The 25,032-nt window shown below is 35.3% G+C and overlaps 1 protein-coding gene across 4 annotated transcripts in view; it reads right to left on the minus strand.

Moving 5' to 3' along the window:
• The window catches only part of SMG1 (SMG1 nonsense mediated mRNA decay associated PI3K related kinase), a 122,605-nt gene that overhangs the window by 5,765 nt on the left and 91,808 nt on the right, over positions 1–25,032 (minus strand). For 3 of the 4 annotated variants that reach the window (XM_078152864.1, XM_020965321.2, XM_078152866.1), the window contains 21 exons: positions 24,471–24,719; positions 23,996–24,134; positions 23,772–23,881; positions 23,408–23,626; positions 22,793–22,983; positions 21,671–21,843; positions 21,255–21,534; positions 20,738–21,010; positions 19,671–19,905; positions 16,758–16,984; positions 11,270–11,420; positions 10,975–11,164; positions 10,246–10,715; positions 9,662–9,799; positions 8,211–8,363; positions 5,533–5,712; positions 4,926–5,153; positions 3,401–3,612; positions 3,090–3,196; positions 2,543–2,722; positions 2,339–2,445 (listed from right to left, as the gene is read on the minus strand). In XM_078152864.1, coding sequence (XP_078008990.1) covers positions 2,339–2,445; positions 2,543–2,722; positions 3,090–3,196; positions 3,401–3,612; positions 4,926–5,153; positions 5,533–5,712; positions 8,211–8,363; positions 9,662–9,799; positions 10,246–10,715; positions 10,975–11,164; positions 11,270–11,420; positions 16,758–16,984; positions 19,671–19,905; positions 20,738–21,010; positions 21,255–21,534; positions 21,671–21,843; positions 22,793–22,983; positions 23,408–23,626; positions 23,772–23,881; positions 23,996–24,134; positions 24,471–24,719 — 4,212 coding nt within the window. The remainder of the gene's footprint in view (positions 1–2,338; positions 2,446–2,542; positions 2,723–3,089; positions 3,197–3,400; positions 3,613–4,925; positions 5,154–5,532; positions 5,713–8,210; positions 8,364–9,661; positions 9,800–10,245; positions 10,716–10,974; positions 11,165–11,269; positions 11,421–16,757; positions 16,985–19,670; positions 19,906–20,737; positions 21,011–21,254; positions 21,535–21,670; positions 21,844–22,792; positions 22,984–23,407; positions 23,627–23,771; positions 23,882–23,995; positions 24,135–24,470; positions 24,720–25,032) is intronic. The other variant, XM_078152865.1, reaches the window with a different exon arrangement.

The raw sequence follows: 25,032 nt of genomic DNA on the forward strand, positions 1-25,032 counted from the left end.
ACTTCAGGGAAGCCAGGAGGTGGAGATGAGGAGAGATGCACATTCCAGGCATGAGGGACAGCCAGTGAAAGTAGCATGAATCAGGAAATGAAGAGTCATGTTTAAGGATCATCAAAGAGGCCAGTGTTAATGAAGGTGGAGAGGAATAAATTATAAGACGACTGGAAAGTTGGAAGAAGCCATATTGTGAAGGGCTTTAAAAGTTAAACTGAGGATTTTGATTTTATGTTGATACCGGAGATAATAGGAATTTATTAGCAGAATTTACTGAGTAGCAGAGAGATACAGTCAGATCTGTGTTTCAGGAAGACTACTTTGGCAGTTGAGTGGAAGATGGACTAGAAAGGGAAAGACTTCAGGCAGGGATATCAACAAGAATGCTAGTGGAATTGTTGAGGCATGGGGCATTGAGGCCTCAATTTCAGGAAGGAGAGGGTAAGGATTTCTAGAAATGAATAAATGTAAAAATTATTTTTGAAATAATGAACATTGGTGATATTTTCTCTGTTACTCTCCACTTTTTTAAAATTAAAAATGGAATCCTAACATGCTGTATTTAAAATTTTAATGAGCATAATCCTATAATGCTTTGTGATAAGCATTTCAAGATAACTATGCTTGGACTTATAGGTTCTAAGAGCAATAAGATGGTGCACTAGACATTTTCTCTGATCCCTACAACCTCTCAAAAAAAAGAAGTTATGCTTCAAAGATAAAGCATTTTCAGCTGAATCTCTGATCTAAGACAACCAGAATCCAAAGAAAAGGTTAAAAAAAAAAGACAAAACCCAAGAAGTGATAATCACTGACCCTGAGGTCACTCAGCACTCTCCCCCACTTCCCACGCTAGTGGCAGTGAGGCTGCACTAGGAGATGCAAGGACATGACATGGACTTACATCAAAACCCACTCCTGTACCCCATTCCTACTTTTCAGTGCTGTAGAGACCCCAGCTCTAGAAGTTTGTTTGGGTCTTGTGACAACCAGCCTGGCCACAAACAAAAGTTCAACGGGGCTGAAACACTGAAGCAACAGTGCTGCAAAGCTCTGAACTGCCCATAGCAGGGAAAGCAGGTTTTGAACTGGGGGTCAGTTCTGACCATCCAAAAGTCAGGGGCAGAGACCCAGTTTGTGAACCCTGAATTGCCCAATGTGGGAAAAGACCAAGATGCTCTCAGATCCATTCCTAAGGAAACTACAATGGGAAGAAGTCAGAAAGTGAGTCATAAGGAAAACAAGGGGGGAAGAAGATTGAAAGTACTAAAGATTTCAGGAGAAGGAAACTTAAAAGACCTCGAATATAACAAATAAATCAACAGGAAAAAAAAATAACAAAAGAAGGAAGTATGACCTCCGGATCTAGTAAACAAGTTCAAAATAAACATTAAAAGGTACTTCAGAGATCATTTCCAATTTCCAATCCCCTCCTTTTACATATGAGGAAACTGAGGCCCAAAATTGGGCTTCATTCAATGACTTGACTTCAGGAACAGCAGCAGAAAATAGTAGCAGAGCCAGAATTCAACCCTAAGTCTTCCCTCCAAATCCCAGCATTCTTTTCAATACACCTTACAGTTGTCTCCCTACCACCCTGCCAAGAACCTTCACTAAATAATAACTAATCCCTTAATAATACTGTTCTAGGATCCTAGATATAGAGCTGGAAGTAAACCTCAGAATATCTAGTCCGTTCATTTTACAAATGATGAACCTAAGGTCCCAGGGAGGTCAGACGACTTGCCTAAAATCACATTACATAGTTAAGAGCAGAGGCAGAATTAGAATCCAGGTCTGCTGACTGAAAAATCACTGTTCTTTCTTTAGTACCATGCTGCCTCTACATACAGATATGTTCACCATATGTTTGAAGAACTATTGTTTTTTAAATAAAAATAAATCTGAGAAAAATAAGTATACAGAGTATCACAAGTTTGTTGCAAGTTGAAACAAACTTTCAACTTTGCTAAAAGTTCCTATTCAGCAACCCACTGTGCAACATAATAAGCATGGTGCTACTGGGCTCAGCTTCTAACGCGACATACTGCTACTTTTAAAAGACCAACAAAGAAAGGTTATTGATGAAACACTTCATAGGTATAAGGAGTAATCTGCTAGTAATATGAATTTCTGTCTAGTGGGATTAGGTGGCAAGTGAAATGGATACCACTGCCTCAAAATGTAGGAGATGTATCAATGAAACATTTTTTGACCTTTGATACTAGTTCTGTGACTTAAATAGGTGCTCAATAAGTATTTCTTGGCCTGGAGAAACAAAACTGTATTTTCCCAGCAATGTAACAATTTTTAGTTCCACATTTTTGCTTTTTTTAGGAGTCACCTGTTCAGCAACAGACATCCTTCTGTTAGGATCAACATCTCGGCCCTCTAGTTTGGCTTTGACCCTCTTCCACACACTCACTGCATATGAGTTTCTTTCCTGTACAGCTGAAAAAAGAATCGACATCGCAAATATTCAAACCACTATTTTTAAAATAAAGAGAATTAAAGTATACCAAAAGAGAACTGCATAGTAACTAATTACCTTTTCCAGTTTTAGGATCTCTGACTGCCTTTTTAGGACTACAAGCAACACTCTTGCCTGTTCCTGGGACTGTGCTTGGTGGAGTATCTGCTGATGTAGCAAGATTTTTCTGAATTGCCTTTCTTGCATTCTGTGACATAACTTCAGGCTGAGTCTTCTGGCCTGTGTTGCTTCGTACTGCTTTAAAGATGAGAGTTGATACTATTATTTAAATGGGATGAACAAAAATCTTCAGCTGATATAAACTAAGAAATTTGGTCTCAATGTCCTTCCACTCCCTATCATTAATATAATTTAATTCTAAACTTTAAAAAGTTTATTTGGCATGAATTATTTTCACACTTAATTGACTATTTTGAAATTTGGCTTGGCTGCCTGTTTTGGAAGGATTCCTTTTCCTACAAAGGGTGGCTGAATAGGAGTATCACATATACTATGCAAACTTGCCACATTACTATCTACAAAACATATTTACACAAGTTCTTAATTTAAAATATCTGATTTCAGCCCTTTTCTTCTCCCTTTCCCCCCAATCACAGAGGAATACCTGCAGCGAAGGTTGGCTGATAGGTAGCAGATGATGTTGGACTTGAACATTCATTTGCTGCATCTGTGACTAGGGGTGATGCAAAACTCACTAGATTATTGTAGATGCTGAAAGATAAAAATAAAAATAAAACTGCACACTCATAAAATCTATTTTTAGAGTAAGAGTTAAATATGGAAATTCTAAAATTATTTAGAAGATATTTTGATGCAGTAAAAAATGCTTTAATTTGAATTTGAAGAGGACCAGATAAATTATTTAAGGTTTGGTTACATTTTTACTTTGGTCAGAGACTGAGAAACCACTCTTACCTCTGACTCTGTGTTTTCAGATCTTTCAAAGTGGGAGTTATTTCTTGCAGCATTTCAACATGCTCCTGACTGCGCACTTGACCCATAGCCTGAACTAATGTAAACAATACTGTCTGAATGTTGTCTTGCCATGATTTGTATTCCCCTAAGAACTGCCTGACACTGTTTTCATAAGGAACATCGTCACCATCTGCCAGTGCAGCTTCTTCATCCTGGAACGAAAACATTAAGATATATTTCTATCTTGCTATTTCTTTTTCTTATATATCTTAATAAAAAGTAATGGATCTCTTAAAGTTTTATTTTTCTATCAAAGAACAAAAAAAATTTACTCAAAAATACAACACAAAATGCAATATAATGCAATATAAACACCATTCAAGGGCAGCTACCTGGCACAGGAGATAAAGTGCTGGGCCTGCAGTCAGGAAGACTCATCTAGCCTTACATACTTACTAGCTGTGGGACCCTGAAGCAAGTCACTTAACCTTGTTTACCTCAGTTTCCTCATCTGCAGAATGAGTTGGATAAAGAAATGGCAAACCACCCGAGTATTTTTGCCAAGAAAACCTCAAATTGCATCACGATCAATCACATACACGCAACTGAAAATGACTGAACAACAACAAACACCATTTAATTTCCACTGGCAATCTAACAGATACCTTTTTTAATATCCTAAATGATATTCATTTTTAAAAAATTTTAAGTTCCAAATTCTCTCCCTCTCTCTAGCCCCTACTCCACCACCAAGAAGACAAGCAATATGATACTTATTATACATATGAAGTAGTGCAAAACATAGCATGCTGCCCCTTCCCCACCCCACACACCCCTAAAAAAAGGCAAGAAAAAAACAAAATGAGAAAAAAGCATCAATCTGCACTCAGAGTTCATCAGTTCTCTTTCTGAATGTGGACAATATCCTAAATTGAAGAAAAAATTTTTCTAAATAAATTTTCCCCCAAATGTTTCTAGTTCTGTCTGTCATTAGCTGTGTGACCTAGGTTAATAAATGGGGAAGTCATAACTTCTCTGGGATTTAATTTCCTCATTTTACTAGAGCAAGGGTCAACATATTACAGCTCCTAGGCCAAGTCTGGGCCCAAATCCAAAAAACCTGCATTTTAAAAAATGCAAAAATTATCCTTAGTTCACTGGCTACTCAAAAACAGGTAGGCTAGATTTGACCCATGAGAGTGCCCTTAAGGGCAGGGGTTTCTCGCACCTGGCAGGTAGTCAGTAAATAGCTGATGAATGGAAGAGTTAAAATGGATCATCTCTAAGCTTTCCGACCCTATGAGTCTTTCAGAATCTGTTCTATGGTACTTACTTTCTTGGTATTATAGTATTCTTCCATGCCACAAAAGGAGAAAAAAAATATTAAGCCTTAAAGTCTTCAAAAATAGTGAGTTTAACACTTCATGTGAAAAGAAATGTCTCTGCAATGCTTAAGCTTATTTAAAAGATGGAACAGATTTTGTTTAAAAACCACAAAACTCTAATATCACGTCTTCAGTCTTACCTTGGCCATTGCTTTTAGTAGATGCTTGACATCTCCAAGTTGCCTGTTGTGACCAGTGAGGACTGTCTTAATGTTATCAACCAAGTTCTGAATTGCTTCACAGACAGTTTCTATCTGTTGCTCTTTCTCTGTCTGAGCTACTCTCTGAGTAGACATGTCCTGACTCAGTTGTTTGTGTGCTGACAAAAGCCACTCAGAGCTGCCAATAGCATGTTCAAGATTAGTACCCTATTAAAAAAAATTCTTTTAAGAATCAACTGAAATAAAAATGTCTTTGACCACCATAATCAAAACACAATTTTAACAACTGTCTGACTGCACTATGTTGGTTACACGCTACCACAAATTATAACTATCTAATTACACATTAGGTAGCCCACTAAAAGAATGCCCAAATTTCAGCACTGTACCTATTACTTACTGCCAGACTTTGTAATATTCAAATTTACCACTTGGCGTATTAAAAAAAAAACTATGTAAAGGAATATATAATTTATAACAGGTCTAATGGGAAATAGCAAAACTTGAGGCTACAACAATTAATCAATTAACTTGGGAATAGAGTTCTAAAGAATTCATTTTTTCTTTCTTAAAATTCAACACTTACCACTCTTTGTAGTAAACGAAGTTCTAACTCAGAAACTGAACTGTTAAACTGTGATGCAAATGAACACATTTGCTGACAGCGTTTGATAAGTTCAAATAATGAAGCATCCAGGTTTAAGGCTTCTGCAGTTCTAGTTCGTAAACTTTCAAAATGAATAATATTGCTGCAGAGGAAAGTTACCTATGAAGCAAAAAAGAGTGGATATGAGTGAATATAAATAAACAAGATTATAAACAGAAATCTGAATTACCTGCCAAAAGTTACTGTCTCAATTTCACCTTTTAAAAGAATCTCACATCTGAAGGAGAAACACCACAGACATATTTAGCTACATAGGTAGAAGCTATTGAGAGAAGTATGGGCAACTAGGTGGCACAGCAGATAGACAGAGGACCAGGCCTGGAGTCAAGATGACCTGAATTCAAATCTGCCCTCAGATACTTCGTAGCTGTGTGACTCTGGGCAAGTCACTTAACCTCAACTGCCTCAGTTTCTTCATCTGTAAAAAGAGCTGGAAAAGGAAACAGCATACCACTCCACTATCTTTGCCAAGAAAACCCCAAATGGGGTTACAAAACACTGGACACCACTGAAAACAACTGAACAAAATTGAGAGAAGTATTCCAGTCAATAACCACCAGCTCCAATTTCTTTAACATTTCCATTTAACAGGAAAATTTAGAATTGGTGATCATTCCAAATAAGCTCAAAGGAATTAAATATTTTATGCCTGAGTTTTGTAAAAATTTTTAGTGGCTGTAAATAATCTTTTAAAATGAAATGCCATTTCTTAGAGCAAAAATTCACAAAATCACAGATTTAGAAGTAGAAAGGGCCCCTAAAGGTCATCTAGTCCAAATCCCTTGTTTTATAAATGAGCACACTGAGGCCAGAAAGAGGAAGCACCCTGTTCCAAGGTAATCTGAATTCAGATCTTCCATTAATTACATAATCTTCTATTTCCATTTTTAATGCTGTAATACTTTTGCTTAGCCTTGTCTTCTTCAATCCATACTCCACAACACTACGACCTCCTTCATCCAAATGCTAGCTGGGGCAGTTTGGTTTATGAAATTCCTGTCAGACAGAACTGGATTTTAAAGCCAATTAGGGAAGAGATAAAGTTTGCTTCTCCAAATGCCCACAAAAGTTGAAGTGTAGCAGAAGGAAGGTCCCCTTACTTGCTTTAAGTATAGACATTTTTGATGCAGGTTGCTATTTACATAGCTATAATTTACCATCAAACAAAATTTCTGTCTTTATATTAAACTGGACTACAGTTTTGCCTGCTGTTGAGTAAAGAATAATAAGAACATTGAGACAAAAGGTAGACTTGACCTTCCTGACTTTAAAAATTGTATTACATATAGCCATAACCATTAAAATTATCTGGTACTATATAAAATAGCAGAGAAAAAGTGCGTTTGAGTGCAAAAATATGCACACAATGGAAGAGAACAGAGATTCCATAAACTGAACCAAAAAAACTTTATGTAACAGATCCACAATTTCATGCACTATCCTTTTTCTATTCTACTCTGTACATGGAAATGCTTATTTTATTTGGTGTTTGCAACAAAAATTGTTTAAAAAACATTTTTAAAATAAAATATTAAAAATAAATTTAAAAATAAAACTTAAAGATGATACATTTTCATCTATTGAACAAATGCAAATAAATTATAGTAGGAAACAAAGTAAACAGCTTTAATTACATAAAATAAAACATTCTATATAATCAAGCAGTTTACTCAAGGTAAGAGAGAACCAGCAAATTCAAGGAAAATCCAGGCCACAAATAGATTTCAGACAAAAACGAACGCTGATATGTTAGAGGTTAATTTTTGCTGAACAAGCTGGCAAGACACTGAAAGAGTTATTTTTAAAAACCATACTCTTTGACTCAGTAATTAGAAATAGACCCTTTGTTTATAAAGGAGAAAAAAAGTTCTTTGATCAAAGATGTTTAATAGCAATTTAAATATCTAACAGGTGGAAAATAGCCAAACTGTGGCATATCGATGTAAGCCTACTAATGAAATTTAAGACTGTCAAATATGGGAAATATAAGTAAATATGAAATGATCTGTGAAATAAAGCAAAACAAAGAAAGCAGATAGTAAATATTTTAGTACATTCCTTCCGAGATTACCCATGTTTATCCTGTACATACCTTATTTTGGTTTTTTTTGGCCTTTCTCTGTATCCCAGTGCTTAGTATAGTGCCTGGCACAAAGCAGATGCTTAATTAATGCTTGCTGACTGGGGTGCTGTCATTATAGTATGATACAAATAAAATGGCCATATTAGAGAGAAAGAATATTCCCAATATTGCAAAAGTTTGCATTTACTTACTAAATATGCCTTATATTTGCAATTACTGGTTGTAACCCGATAAAGGATTAATTAAAATTGTACTTACCTAAGAAGAGCCTTAGGAGGAGAATGGCTATAATCTATTGAGTTACCAGCAGGGTGGGGGCTGTACTTCACTATTAAGTTTTAACAGTGTATTCCTACAACCTGTTTACTAGCTCCACTTTCAGATGACTGGGAGAGATGGACACATAACAGGGGCAGAACAGGATAATGACCCAAAAAGGTTTTTGCGATACATATCAAATACAGAGCTTCTCCAATATCACAGTGGAATACAAACAAAATGCAATTCAACATACCTGACTTGCTCTTTGGCTTTCTTTAAGGACAAGATTCCTTCTTTCAGCAATTGTTGCTTCAAAATCTTGCAAGACTGGGGCCAATGCAGGATTGGCCCCACCTGCCCATTTCAAACGCTGTTCAATACTTGCTTCAAGTGCTGCTAGTTTCTCCTGGAAATTAAAAAAAAAGTAGCTTCTTTTTAAAATACCAATACAACTATGCAATCCCAATAGTGCCAATACTGGGCACCATACAGAACATACAAAACAAGATTTACTTATCAACAAACATTTATTATGTACCTCTCTGTGGAATATTGTGCTAGGTGCTTAGGATGATACAAAGTCTAGATCCTAATCAGTCTATGAATTCTCTAGTACACTCATCAAAATATTTCTGATAATTGTGTCAATATAATGGTTTTCTTTGTGTTCTTACATATTTTATTTAATGCATTTAAAAATTAAAAACATTATTCGGAGAAGGGGTCTACAGACTTTGCCAAACTACCAAAGGGATGCATGGCACAAAAGAGGTTAAGAACCCCTGGTCCACAGAAAGAGTTCATGGCCTTTCAGGAAGGCAGTTATGAGGAAGTGACAGGCAAAGATTACTGTAATACATAAGTAACATAACTAGATATATACATAAGAATTATAATTCTGATAGGAGAATGAGTGGTAGATTAGAGGAGGGAGAAAAAGAACATAATCAATAAGATTTCATAAGAGAATTCTGCCAATAGTCTAAGTGGGTAGTAATGAGGACCTACAGTAGAGTAGTAGTGGCAGTGAGAAAAGATGCAATAGATATTTCAAAAGAAAAATCAAAAGGATATGGTGATTAATTAGATATGAGAAGTGAGGGAGAGGAAGAATAAAAAAATAACCTCTTATGGTTGCAAATATGCAAAAACCGAGGAAAGACGGTATTGCTGAAAGTAACAGTGAAGGAAGCAATACAGTTACTGCATCAGCTCAGAAGATAGTATTTTATTCACTCTTATAAACCACAGCATTAAAATTCCTATTTAAAAATAGTGAGTTAACCACTCTCAACTTCCTTATCTATAACACTCAGGAAATAAGTGCTCAAATCTCATGTATAATTTGAAAATAAACCACACAAAAACAAAGGCTTAGAATTCAAAGAAAATTTCATTAAAAACAATTTTGTTCCAGCAATTTCACACTTTGTAATATACATGAAGTCTTTCAGATCACAAGGATTCCATTTAAAGATAGCAATTTATAGAATTCACAATCTGGTACTCTCCCATGCTCAAAATTTACATATGAAGATAGTTCAACAATACAATGGAGAATATAATTATCTGTTACACTTACTTGGTAAAATGGGATATACTTGCTGATATACTTCAACACAGAGCATCTACTCATTTAATCATGGGTGAAATTACTATGTTTAGATACCCTGAAGAAAAAACATGAAGGTTGGCACAACATACCTGCACTGCTGCAATTGAAGTTTCAATCTGACTCAGTGTATGGAGTTTCTTTTTCATGCTGGTTAAAATAGCAGAACGAGGTGGAGGTGTAACTGACATGGCCTGTGGTCGACTAATAAGAAGATCTTCATGCTGCCACTATTTCAAGGAAGAGAAAAAAAGGAATTAAAAATTAATTGGCAATCCTTGTAAAAACTGTTTAAAAATATTCATGGTGGCATAAGCATGTATGATGTACTGGGTGAAACGATACAATGTATCTTAGGCACACAAATCCCTACAGAAGTAAACTGAGGATAAGGCAGCATCCTTGATAAGTTTTGAGTCTATGAGGCTCAAAACATAGTTCTGACAATGTCTGACTGGCTAAACTAAAACTTCAAAACAAGTAAGCCATCTTATGAGTCAAAAGTGAACACTGGTAACGTACAATAATAGGACTTAATGAAGCAAACTATGACAAGATTCATAACACTTTCTTTTGAACTGCTGGCTTAAATTTTGTGCCACATATTTTGGGAAAATTAGTCCAAATTACCAGGGACAGAAGTTTATGTGAACCTTTGAAATCTAAGGTGATTTACCTGAAACATGGCAATATGCAGTTGTACTCTTTGGAGGCTTGTCTTACAAGACGAAATACTGGTTTCTAGTCTTCGAACCAAGTCATGTTTCTTCCAAGCAGTGTCATATGAACTGGCTAGTACTGTTGCCCTGTTCATGACCAGCTGAGAAAACTTTCCAATTTGTATGTTATGTTCCACTGCTTTCTTACACAAATCATCAACTGAAACTTTGCTTTCAGCGCCGAAGTCTTTTGCTTCCACTTGAGCTATTATATCTACACCTAAAGCACTGATGAAACTGCAAAGGGTAAGACCCAAGGCCTGATTTGGGAGTCCAATTAATAACTGTCTCACAAAGTCTGCTGTAAATGCCTTTATTGGCTTTGCCATTTGGTCTTCACTAAAGCAAGAGTTTCTAAAAAGTGTTTTTACATTGACAATCTGTACAGGTCCATTTACAGTATTCTGGTCTTCAAGTGCACTTGACCCTAAAAAAGAAAAATATTCTACTGAATTTAAGAAAGTTGGATGTCAAGGATAAAACAGTGTGCAAAATAAATAAATAAAATAAAAAGAAAAAAAATAGGATGGCCAGTCATATAAAATACTAACCGAAACTTCACAAAAAACCAACCCACATACCTACCTACCTACAGACAGAACGACAATACAACCTACCTACAACAGAAAGGGGTAATTTGGGACACAACCAAGTTCAACAATGTTTTGCAAATACGAAACATTTACCTGACAATGTTTTTGAAAAAGTGCCACAGAGTCTGAAGAATTCTTTAATTGTCTGCAATCGTTTTAAAAAGAAAATTTCTTCTAGCACTTGCCGGTGATTATCGTCATCAAAAAAATTAACTTGGGTACTCCTGGCTTCCCTTATAATGTCTATCTTACGCCAAGCTACAGGTATTTCCATTTTATTTAACTGCCAATTAAAAAAATATATACATATTTCATTACATTTTCCCCCATTCATTTACTCAAACATTTGCTGCACATATTTAATTCCTAAAATAAAGTTAACACTTACCTTTTCAATTAATAAGCCAAAAGCAGTTTCAACTTGGGCAAACATTCCATCAAAAGCAACTAAAAGCATCTGACCAGCTGACATTTTGGGGGTTTCATCAACTGAACCATTTCTTGGTTGAATCAATTCACCATACTGAGCATGCAGTATCCTGATTAAAAGAAAGGGAAATTAAAACAGCTCAAGGACCTTTACTGTAACATTCACTCTAATCAAAGCAGAAACTGATAAAATTTCATGAAAGGACTTATTTCACCTACACCTCAACAATTAGAAAAGAAACCATATAACCTGACTCTAAGTATATAAAGGATAGAATGTAAGCTCCTTGAGAGTAGAGATTGTTTTTATCTTTGTGTTTATATCCTCAATCCCTAGAACAGCTCCTGGCACATATCAGGTGCTTACTAAATGCTTCTTTGATAATAATTTTTAAAAAAATTAATCTATAAGAAAAATTTGTTTATTTTTAATTTTCAACAACCACTTCTATAAGCTTTTGAGTTTTAACTTTTCTCTCCCTCCCTCCCGCCTCCTTCCCTAAGATTTCTTGGCATTCAATCTGATATAGGCTCTACATATACATTTCTATTAAACATATTTTCACATTAACCATGTTGTAAAGAAGAATTAGAACCAACAGAAGGAATCACAAGGAAGAAGAAACAAAACAAAACAGAAGAAAAAAAGAGCAAATACTATGCTTCGATTTGTATTTAGACTCCATAGTTTTTTCTCTGGATGTGGATAGCATTTTCCATCATGAGACTTTTGAAGATGTCTTAGATCCTTGCATTGCTGAGAAGAGCTAAATCTATCAAAGTCAGTCATCACACAGTGTGACTGTTACTGTGTATAACACTCTCCTAGTTCTGCTCACTTCACTCAGGACATCAGTCCATATATTCTTTCCAGGTTTTTCTGAAGTCCACTTGTTCATCATTTTTCATAGCACAATAGTATTCTATTACATTCATATACCACAACTTGTTCAGCCATTCCCCAATTGATGGGCATCCTCTCAATTTCCAATTCTTTGCCACCACAGAAAGAGCTGCTATAAATATTTTTGTACATGTGGGTCCTTTTCTCACTTTTATGGTCTCTTTGAGATACAGCCATAGAAGTGCCATTGCTGGGTCAAGGGGTATACATGTTTTTATAGCCCTTTGAGTATAGTTCCAAATTGCTCTCCAAAATGGTTGGATCAGTTCACAACTCCACCAACAATGCATTAATGTTCCTATTTTCCCACATTGTCTCCAATATTTATCATTTTCCTGTTTTGTCATGTTGGCCAATGTGATAGGCGTGATGACCTGGTACCTCAGTTGTTTGGATTTGCATTTCTCTAATCCATAGTGATTTAGAGCATTTTTTCATATGACCATAGAAAGCTTTAATTTCTTCATCTGAAAATTGCCTGTTCATATCCTTTGACCATTTATCAATTAGGGAATGACTTATATTCTTATAAATTTAACTTAGTTCTCTATATATTTTAGAAATGAGGCCCTTATCAGAGACACTGGTTGTAAAAATTCTTTCCCAGTTTTCTACTTCCCTTCTAATCTTGGTTACATTGGATCTGTTTATGCAAAACCTTTTCAATTAAATGTAATCAAAATCATCCATTTTGCATTTCATAATGTTCTCTCTTGTTTACGGTCATAAATTCTTTTCTTCTCCATAAATCTGACAGGTAAACTATTCTTTGCTATCCCAGTTTGCTTACAGTATCAGCCTTTATATCTAAATCATGTACCCACTTTGACTTTATTTTGGTATATGGTGTAAGATTTTGGTCTATGGATAATGATTTTTTTAGGATAAAAAAAGACAGCCTGGATTCTGCTATCTTACTAACCGACTGCACTGATAAAGCAGGAGTGGAGTATGCCAACTGCCTTGAGTTTTACTAAAACAAAAGTCTGAAGGGACCTTAGAGGATACGTAGTTCAGCCTGTATCTAAATAAACAGTTTAATTATTAGTCATCTTGCCTGTATGGGAAAACTATTAGTGAGAAAGAATCTACTTCCTCCAGACTACCTTTTATGTAGCATAGCTATCTGTTTCTCAGGTGTTTGCTAACTAATGATTTGAAAACTCATTTGTACAGAGAGCAGAGCTAATGAAGTAAATGATACTATTTTAAAAGAACCTAAAAAAAGCCTATTTTAAGCCTAAAATTCCTAATTGAAGAGCTGTAAATTGCTGTAATCAATGTATTTCAGAATGATCTACTGAGACCTTAGTATATGCAAGGCACATGAAAAAAAAAATCACCCAACTATTACAGCAGTGAGTGATATATATCGGTAAACTGTCAACATTAAAAAAAAAAAACAACATTTCTGCCACTTAATATGGTACATGTATATGGGGTTATTTTGGGAGAGTGGTGAGGGGGAAAAAAAACAAAGGAGAGGGCACCTCTGTTTAAAAATTAACTATTGCTCTAATCAGTGAATGTCTTTCATACATGCTACTTGGTTGGCAGACTTCTGTTGGAGATCTTGAAGTTCAATTTTACCCTAAATCTACCAGTTTATTCTTGTATAAGAGACAAGTACCAGATTTAATAAGCATGAGTTTGAGGGCACACTCTGCCCTCAAATCTTTTCTTCGTCCAGCTAAAGCTAGTGGGAAAAATTGCAATTTATTTCATTTTTTGATATTAAAAAGTTGTTAGGACAGGGAGGCCTAAAGTTCCCTTTAAGATGAATAGAAAAATAATATTCTTTTGCTCTGGTAATTCAAGCAAGATCCAAAGCAATCAATGCTGGCATTAGACGATTACTCTGAAACTTAGAACAAGAGCTGTGCACAAAAGATCTAGAATTTCAAAAGGAATAATGGAAAAAGCAATATGAATTCAGAAGACATATAAAGCAGTAAACAATTTGGTGCTGGTTTAAAAAAACTGAAAATTAGATCAATGGAACTGACTGGACAGTAAAAGAATTGGGAACAAACTCAATAACCAAATGTTCAATAAACTCAAGAAAATAAATTACTTGGCGAAAGAAATCCCTATGCCACAAGAATTTGAAAGCAAATTGGCAGAAATATGGCTAACATATCATATATGACAGTAAGTTAAAAAATGAATGTGTAACTGGAATATTAAAATTAAAAATATTTTTTAAAAAGGGTATACAGTACCTTTTAGGGTTTTTAATTCTTTCTCCCCACTCTCCGTTACTCCCATTCACACATATAAGACCCATGTCTGGCCAAGACAGCTGCCTAAATGGGGAGGGAAACTGCCCACATCACACCTATCTATTCTAGTAAAACCCTGCAATTTGCACCTGCATAATGATCAAGCAATCCAAAGAGAAACTAGACTGACTTCCTTCATCCCAAAACTGCAAAAGAAGGAAAGCACAAGCCTGAGGGCAACAGAAAAGGGAGGCTGCTAGTGTAGGACAGACTCCCAGAACTGCTAAGAACACGAACAGCCTGCAAGGTTCTGTGTTTGGAGGCAACAAAGGCAGAGAGCTACCTCAAAAAAGCCCCAGGGGGAGAAGAAAGGTCTAAAGTGGGAACTTGGGAATGGCAATGGCCATGTTCAGACCAAGATTCTCCAGAGTCCAGGTCTCCAAGGTCCCATGTACTGAGATGGTAAGAGAAGGCCTAGAAGATCCAGCACTCTGAAACTTAAAGATCTGGGTCGCTGAACTCCACACCCAAAAAAGTACAGCAAGGGGTAGAGGGTAAGTCAAAGAAACACTGACCAGTATAAAATACCATGGCAAATCTAGAGATCCATAAAATTCAGCCCAGGAAAAGAAAGAAACTCTACAACAATTGCAAGCAGAGGCTTAAAGGGGAAAAAAATGGACTTTCTACAAGGACTATCTGAATACCTAGAAGAAAAGAAGCAAGATCCTGGATCAATTAGAACCAGAGGGCAAACTGGAGTGAAAAAAAAATATATCTATTTATCATCACCAGAAAGAAACCTCAAAAGGAAAAGTTCCAGGAATAAATATCATAGCCCAAATCCAGAACTCTCACATCAAAGGAAAATAACAAAACAAACAAAAAACACTGCAAACATAAAGTGCCCCAAGTACTAAGGCACCAAAATCAGAATGACGTAAGACATAAAAGTTTCTACTATAACAAGAGATAATGGAATAAGACATTCCAAAAGGCAATAGACAGGCATTTACAATAAAAAATAATTTAACTTATCAAGCTAAGTGTAATTCTACAAGGGAAAAAAGGGGGGGGGCCTTTAATGGAATACAGAACTTTCAAATATTTCAGAGGAAAAGACCAAAGCTGAACAAGAACTCTGAAATACAACCGTAAGAGCAATTTGGAAGGGATGTATGATGATGTAGTACTAACAATTCAATAGAGGGAGAAGAAACAAGTGTTCCTTCAGAACTTCAATGTCTTCCAAGGGGACTGAGGGAAATAAGAACTGGTTTTGTTCTGAGGATTTTAAGTCTGCTGTTCAATTATTATGACAAAGATTGACCTCTGAGATGAGAAAATTCACCCTCCCCCTTCTTTTTTGCAGAGATAGTTGAATACAGGAATGAAACATTGCACATGTTGTCAAACTTAAGTGCTGTATTGAGTTTTACATTCGAGAGCACTTAATCCCTGATCCCCATTCCCACCACCTTTATTTTTTATTCTTTGTTATTGTTACAATGAATGGCTCTTTAAATAGGGAAATGAGAATGGACATATCTGGAAATAAAAGTGATACATAAAAAGAAAGACAGAAAAAGACTTAATTGGCCACATAAAAAGAAAGACAGAAAGAGACTTAATTGGCTAGATGGTACTTAATACTTGTTAACTGAGAGTGTGCTTTTCTTCCTTTCTTTCAGTTTTCAACTCTCTAACAAAGCCCAGTTTCATTGGTCACCTGATGGCAGATACTGTGGGCACTATGCCCAGGAATGAATGAATTAGCCTCAAAAGAGCTAGTCTCGAAAACCCCAACATATAAATGCTGCACCATTCACATGTGTGTACACACACATTTTTATGTTATGTGCAATAAAACATGCTTATGAATATATACATAAAAATCCTAAGAGGTCCTCTCTAAAGTTACAGAAACATTCAAGGTAATTAAAAATTATTAAGACTATTATATCTGAATTGGGATAAAAAAATGAATTGCAAGAACAAGGGACACTTAGTTCTGCCATCTCAAAGCTCAAAGTTAAAGCCAATCTCATATAAATGTTCTAATGTACTAATTGTTTTACTTATTCTGATCAATCATACAACAGCTGATCCTGCATTTGGTTTTGAATGTTCTTAAATCTCTATATAAAATACTTATTACATTTATTATAAATAGCAGGACCTATACATAATATAAAATTGAAATATTCCAGGTAACTTTTATACTTATAAATCAATAATGAAAGCTAAAAGGAATATTCTTTTATTCTATCTACCTTTTCTCTCAAGCACAAGAGAAGGAATTATTGGAGAGTCTCATTTACCTTGCAACATCTATATAATGAGCATGTGTTTCTTCTTCTAATCCCATGGCTGCATTTCTTAAGTAGGCTTGAAGAGACTCAACTAATGTCTGTAAAGGAACTCCATCAGTTGTTTGTTCAATAAGACTGTCCAGTTCGTGAAGCATACTTTCTAATGTATATTCTCCTTTCATTAAACATCTAAGTGCTTCTGGAAATATTATTTGCCGAAAGTTGGAGTTCAATTCCTATGAACACACAACAAACATCATTTAGTAATACTTTGCATTATTTCAACAGGCACATCCTACTAACTCAGTGCTTTCCAAAATGGCGACCATGACATACATACCAAGGAGTACATAATCAACCAAATGGAGGACAGGAAAATGAGTTGTGGCCCTCCATCTTCAGAATAAACTATCTCCAACTCAACAATCCCAAAACTCCACTTTCACTCATTCTAGCTGAACACTCCCCACTCTACACTTTGACTGTTGGTCTCCCATGGTTGTTGCATGGGCAAAATTCCATCTCCCACTTGAAGCATCCCCACACTCAGACCTTCCGATAGCTTAGTGGGAAGACAGTAACTGAGGAATCTTCTTCTCAACCTCTTTTCATTTTTTTAGGGGAAAGAGTGAAGAGCCCAGACTGAGCAGGCACAAATGGGTTAGGATCTACAATGAAGATCTCAAATTCCCCTGTTCCTAATGCAAATTTCATCAATTTCTCATATCCTTAACTTCCTTGTTATCCTGATTCTACACACAAATGAAACTCTCTTCAAAGTCACCAATAATTGCCAAGTCTGAGGGCCTTTTCTCAATCCTCATTCTTCTAGGTATTTCTCCAGAATGTGACACTGATGAGCATCCTCTCCTGGATACTCTCTCAAAAGCACCATTAAGTACGTCACCAATTAAAAACTCTTATCTGCACACTTCCAAAAAAGGTGGAAAAAGAATTTTTGTAACTTATTAAAAATCTTTCCAGCTAAGAGTTTAGTGGGTTTTGAACTTATTTGTTAAAAAACACACAAAAATACAACACCTTCTGATTATCTTTGCATAATGGGATAGATGGGACTGAAAAAATGAATATGATTTAATAAGTACAATGATGCACTTCTTTCATTTGGAACTACATATCTTTGTGAGGTATCTATTTTAGTATTGACAACCAAAAAAATCCAAGTACAGAAACTGAACTTAAAACTACATCTTTCAATTGCTGGACCCCAAAATGCTAAACTAAGGTTTGTAAAAATAAAGAAGCATATTCAATTACAACCCGCTCATTAAAACATTAATATTTTCAAAATTATGTCATCTTTATCTCATACTTTTAAAATGTCTTTGTGTATAAAATTTGTAAACAAGTAGATATACACATTTTTTTTGGTGGGGGGAGGGGTGTATTAAAAAAAACTTTTTATTGACAAAGGTAGTGTGATCAAAAAGGTTCAGGGACCAGTATACTAGCTATCCAGAGAATGAAGGAGAAACTAGTTTTCTACAATAATGCAACAGTAATTACTAATAGGACAATAACTCACAGTGCTTGGTTTCAATTCCAGATCAAAACTTTAAAACAGTATCTTTCTAAATTCTACTGTCAAACTGCAATGATTACAAAATTTTTATTTGACTTTTTACTATAAATGGATGTCCAAATAGGGATTCTTACATTGCTTTTCTGAATGATATACATAATAGATGAAATGAGACGACACAGATAAATGGCTCTAAAAACTTTAAAGTGCTATGTAAATCTGAGCTAAGACATATTTAATTTTCTTTTTAATATTTAATATTCAATATTTAAAGTGTAAGTTTATATGACTTAAGGTAAACAAAAATGTCTCTCACTAGAAACACATACAGATTGTAACATGGAATTAAAATTTACATAAGAGAACATAATTTTAACTGATCTGAACTGCAGTTCAGATAGACACAGCTGTGGTATACTGGAAAAAATACTGGGTTTAGAGTCAGAAACCTGGGTTCTAGGCCCAGCTCTCATACCTTCTCTTATAAAATAAGAATAACAATTTGTACTTCGTTCCCACAGGCAGAGAGAGAGAGAGAGAGAGAGAGAGAGAGAGAGAGAGAGAGAGTGAGTGAGTACGTGTGTGTGTGTGTGTGTGTGTGTGTGTGTGTGTGTGTGTGTGATGAAAGGAGAAAGCATATATAAAGTATGTTTTATTTTCTAAGACACTATTATAAACTACTGCTATATTGATAATAAACATTATATCAATGATTGTAATAAACAATTATCCTTTTCTAAAAAGTTCATTTGACAGCATATTTAAATTTTTTTTTTTAACGAGGCTGACTATAATATGAACAGCAAGTATGCTTTTGTTTAGGAAATAGTCTTTCTTACAAGAATTGAAAATAAAACATAAATTCATGAAAAAGAAAGCAGATAAGAGTGATGTAAAATAATTTTTTTAAAATATAAATTTATTTATTTTTAGTTGTCAACATTTACTTCCACAAGATTTTGAGTTCCAAATTTTCACCCCATCTTGCCCCTCCCCCCACCCCAAGATGGTATGCATTCTGAATACCCCTTCCCCTAAGTCTGTCCTCTCTTCTATCTCCCCCCACTCTTCTCTTATCCCCTTCCCCTTCTATTTTCCTGTAAGGCAGGACAGACTTCTGTACCCCATTTCCTGTATTTTTTATTTCGCAGTTGCATGTGAAAACTTTTTTTTTAAACATGTGTTCTTAAAACTTTGGGTTCCAAATTTTCTCCTTTCCTCCCTCCCCACCCACCCTCATTGAAAAGGCAAGCAACTCAATATAGGTTATACATGTGCAGTTATGCAAAACACTTCCATAGTAGACATGCTGTGAAAAACTAACTCTATTTCCCTTAATCCTATCCTGAAGAGTGATGTAAAATAAAGACATTTTTTACCTGAAGTGAAGTATATACTCCATTAGCTAAGTGAACTGCCTCAGATGCTTCCACTGGGTTAGGAATATCTAAGTCCTGTGGGACCAGATGGCACTGCTTCAATAATTGAACAAGACATGTAACATTTCCACTCATACTACATAGTTCCTCTAAGAACCAGGCTCCATCCCGTGAAGTGAGATCAACAAGCTGTTCTCCAGCACTAGAAGCAGCACCTTCCATCATTAGATTACGCCTAAATGAGATATTTAAAATAATGAGAAAAAATGTACATTGACTTAACAAATTATCAATATTAGTCACAAAAGTCAGCTATTTGAAGCATTATGTGAAGAAGCCACATTTAGAGTAGACGATCTATTCAAATCTTAGACAAGCTTTTAAAGATACAAAATTTCCACCATCAGTTTTTTTGATAAATTATTCTAGATCTAAAACTCCTACAAAATTTTCAACTTTCAGGAAATGAAAAGGAAAAGGAGGCCATTAAAAAGGCAACGTATCAGCACAGGTCCTCTTTTAGGCTTCCAATTTAGGACCAATGAGTCTACAAAAGGATTTCAGAACTCATGAAAAGGCTGAGAGAACACATGTGCCGAGGTTATCTCCTGTACCACTGAAGAGTGAAAAGCTATGAGGGTCACTGGCCCACTCCTTGTAAATTCCATCATGGTGCTCTAGAAAGATCAGCAGAGCCAATACTTACAGCCACACAGGTGAAATGGTAGCTAAGAGGCTTCAGGAGTGCTCCCAAGACATATTCTGATTGATGCCCACATTAAAATGTGACAGAGTGTTTCAGACCTTTTTCTGGTAATATTATTGAAAATATTAGTCACTACAATGAAATCAGTAGGCATAAAACCAACCTGGTACCAATGTATTGAGCACTGATATAAGAATAAACTAATTTCTGTTCATAGAGCACAAAACATTATTAAATACCTATATTGCACAAAACATTGTGAATAAAAAGATGAAAAACAATTTAGTTCCTGCCCCTTTAGTGTTTACAATCTAATAGTCTCTTAACACAGAGCATGGTCCTATAAACACATCTAACTTACCTCGTAAGGGTGCAAAGCGCAGAAATAATAACACTAGCTAGGCTCAAGGACCCTTCTTCTCCATTTTCATGTAGAAAAACTTTAATACAACGTTCAATTTCTTTCAATTGTTCTTCACAGACTGGCACAGTAACTGCTTCTTGCTTCAACCTTTCCACTTGTCTGATAAGTCGGCTATTTATATCCGCAGCATAACGCTGGAGAGTCATTTCTGTGGCAGTTATGAATTGGCATACTGTCGGAGGTGGTTGGGGAGCATACTGCATCTCATATCTGTAAAAAACAATAACAAGACAGATTATTTGAATCTGTGACACAATTATAATTGTTCATGAAAAGCACTATTATTATTTTTAATTAAAATAAAAAATACAAGAACAAGAAAAGCACAAGTGACTTAAAATTTTCCATGTGAACCTTCTATAAAGTTTTTTGATTAACTGATTTTTTTTTTAACTAAGAATATGTGTCAAGAATTTTTCCTTCCCTCAACTTTACCCTGTTGTCTATAACTTACTTTCTGTATAATTCCTGACACCGCTCAATTGTTGTGTTACAGATAAGTTCTTCCATCCAAGTTTTCCACTGTTCAATTCGGTGTTTCTGAAATATCGCTTTTGGGTATTGAAGAGCTACAGTTGCATAGTGATGCAGCTGCTCAAGACATCCTCTTAATACTGACCGCCTCTGCTGCAGAAGAGCACCAACCTCTCCCTCAAGCTGTTCACACTGGCTGATCAAATGAGCCTGACCAGCATTCTGCAGAAAAGCGGTTGCTGGTACATAGCTTGGAGGACCTATAAAACAAAATGCAAAACTTAATATAATGGAATGAAATTGTAGCAGTAACTTAGGAAACAGCATAATGCAGACCATCAAGGAAAATGTATCACTGTCATACAACAATGTCTATATATTACAATTATGGCATACCAAGGTCCATTTGCGTGCTAATCTCTTGAAGAAGACTTGCAAGTTGTGTTGCTTCTAAATTATTAAATGCAGCCTGGTAATGTGTTATCCACTGTTCAAATTCATTCAGTTTCACCTGGATTGCTTCCTGAACAGCTCTTTGCTGAGTCTGCAGTTGTGTATGTTCAGAATATCTGAATTAAAGAAATCAAAGAAAAAATATTTCCTCTGAGTTAATACGCTGGATGAATAAGAGTCAATTGCTGAAAAGACGACAATTTAAAAAAAGTTTTGTGATTTGTGCTTAAGTTGTTTTAATCATTTAAAATGAGGCTGGTATTAAACACAAGATCAAAAACTTAGAGCTGGAAGGGATTTGAGATTTTCTAGTGTGATGTTCCTCTATACAAAAAGTTCTCAACTTTTCGGTCTGAAGGCCTTTTTTAAAAATCGAAGACTCCAAAGAGCTTTTGTTTATGTGGGTTACATCTATTCATATTTGCCAAATTAAATGTAAAAACTGATGAATTATTAGAATATTTATAAATTCTTTGGTATTGTCTTTACAATTTTTTGGCAAATCTCTTTAATATCTAGCTTAAGAAGTCAGCTGGATCCTCAAATCTGCTTCTGCATTCAACCTGTTGCAACGTGTTGTTTTAGTAGAAGCAAAGAGGAAAATATAGCCTCACACAGATATGTAGTTGAAAAAGGGAGGAGTGTTTTAATAGGCGAATAATGTTTTAGTAGTATTAAAGTAGTTTTGCCCTCATGGTTCCCATGAAAGGGTCTCAGGGACCCCCAGTTATCTAGACCAACTTCCTCATTTTATAATTAAGTAAATTATGGACCACAGAAGTTAATTCATTTGAGGTACTAATAAGTAGCAGAGTAGGGATTTGAACCCAAGTTCTCCGGCAGTGATTCTAGTAGTCTTTCCTCTATACCAAATATGGAAGAAAAAAAATTCACAGATGCATAGATGACAAATTTAGAACTGAAATAAACACTTGAGGATATCTATTCCAATTCTTTCATTTTACAGATAAGAGAATTGAGAGAGAGAATGATTTCCTTGCCCAAAGTCACATGGGTATTAAAAAGTGCACACTTAAAAACAAATATTCAACAATTCTTTTATACCTGTGCTGTAGAGTGTGAGAAGGATGATCAGTGCCTTCAGCTCCTTCCAGGAATTCAATCTCCTCAAGGAGCTTGCCTTGTAATTTTTCAACATCTGTCAGTTGTTCTTGTAAGTTCAGATATTCTTCTAAACTGCTGTCTAGCTTGGGAAGCACAACCAGCATTTCATCCCTATTCTTAAACCAGTTTACCTAAAAAAAAATTTTCTTATTAGGAAGGCTTCTTACAGCCATTTTACTCAGACAGTTTAGCATCATTAACTCAATACAAAAAGCAAAATGTACTATTAGACAATAGTAGAAAAATGACATGTAAATAATTAAACAAACGAAGGTAAATACAATGCATGGCCCCTTGACAAAATACTGGGAGATTTTTTTCTTTTCAAAGAGACATGATGTAAATTAAAAGACTTGATTCACTAGCATAGTGCTTTTAGAAGAAAAAGTAGTATTAACTAAGACCCCAACTGAACAAAATTCCCATGTAATATATAATATGGTTTCAATACTGAACCTTTATATGAACAGTTATATTTAAGTTGTAGTGCTGGTTCAAGTCACTGACAAGCTTTTAACTATATATTCAAACAATACATTGTCATATTTATTTCACCTTAATTTCAGCTACTCTGGATGAGAAAAGGCTTCGTGTAATGTCTCTCTCCATTTCTCTTTTACTTTGTTTGTTTTCAGCTTGTTGGCCACCACCACCATAGACAGCTCCAGCAAATCCTGCTTCTCCCCCTGCTGTCCAGTCCACCAGGGGATCATATACAAAAGCTTCCAATAATGTAAGCAAAGTCTCTCTTCCACGTCGCATGATGTGCAGAACCTGTTTAAATAAATTTAAATAAATAATTTTAATTAGCTCTTTGGTTACTTTCCTCACAAAAAGAAAATCTTATTTTGCAGGTAAGAATAATAGATATGTTTGCTTACTTTATTAAAGTGTACCCAAAAAAGGGGAGGAAGCATACCTGCTCACAAGAAAGTCTGAAAACTCCTTCTACTCCAGTCACACCCAGGGCTGTTTCAATGTTGTGTGTCATGCGGAAGGGTACCTTTTCAGGAACTCTAAGGCTTTTACCTAAACAACAAGACATTTTTGTTCTTATTTTAGACCTCCTACTCACTTCAAGTGGATCCTCAAATATAAATTCAAGGATCTTATATAAATTTACAAAAATCAATTCTATTTTACCTTTTTCAAAGCAAACATTATAATCTATGTGAACAACTTCTCCTGTAGTCATGTCTATAAGAACATTATCCAGATGTCTATCTCCAAGGCCAATTATGTATCCAACCATAGACATGACTGCGGTAGATCTCGCATAGGACTTAAAAATAAAAAAGATTTTATACATCACTTACAATTATTTCTTAAACATGAAAACAATGCTTTGAAACCAATATCAAAACCACAACCCCACTCTCTCATAGATGGCCCACCCTTCTAACTAGTTTACTTTTCTTCCTATTTCTATTTTTTTTTTTTGGGTGTGCTTACCTTCTCCCTGACCCTGGGTCTCACTTAAAACTACTTGATGTTTCTTCCTTATATCCCTACTTAAGATTACAATCAGGGATATAAACATTATGCATTTTAAATTTAGGTCTTTATTGTGTTACCCTCAACCATCAAAGCCCTAAGCTTTATTTTAAACAAACCATACCTGTGTAACTCTCCACCATTCATCAGGGGTAGTACAAGATGACCACAGCTCCTTAGCCAGAAGATTTGGTGGTGTTGCCTCCATTAACTCTTCTAACACAGCCTTCATCACGTTAAGGGGCCAATCACGACGAGAAACATCGAGACTAAGTCCAACTGCTTTTAAGGCAGGTCCAATTTTACTGTAATAAAGTTCACTTGGCCGGGGCACTATTCCAGGATTTTGAGGAGTTTGGTAAGAATCTTGAGCCTGTTAAAAAATAAACAAACAAAAAATTCCTGATATTTTATTTCCAACAAAAGTTTGAATTGCTGGCACTGTCAGACAGAGCTGTTCAGTCTGTTAGCTTTCCTAAAATGCTTTTTTTCTCCTTTAAGTCTCTGTTATAAGCAAGTGCTCTCTGGATATGAAAGGGATTAGAAATATGATATAAAAACAAAAAAGGATTAATTATTTTTTAAAAAACAGAACACCAAAAAAAAATTTAAACTTACTTAAAATATCATTTTTATCAAAATTTATCATTATACTTTCACGAATAAAAACACTAATAAGGAAACGA

This window comes from Phascolarctos cinereus, unplaced genomic scaffold, assembly GCF_003287225.1.
Source record: "Phascolarctos cinereus isolate Bilbo 61053 unplaced genomic scaffold, phaCin_HiC Scaffold_4;HRSCAF=312, whole genome shotgun sequence".
NCBI classification, from domain to species: Eukaryota; Metazoa; Chordata; class Mammalia; order Diprotodontia; family Phascolarctidae; genus Phascolarctos; species Phascolarctos cinereus.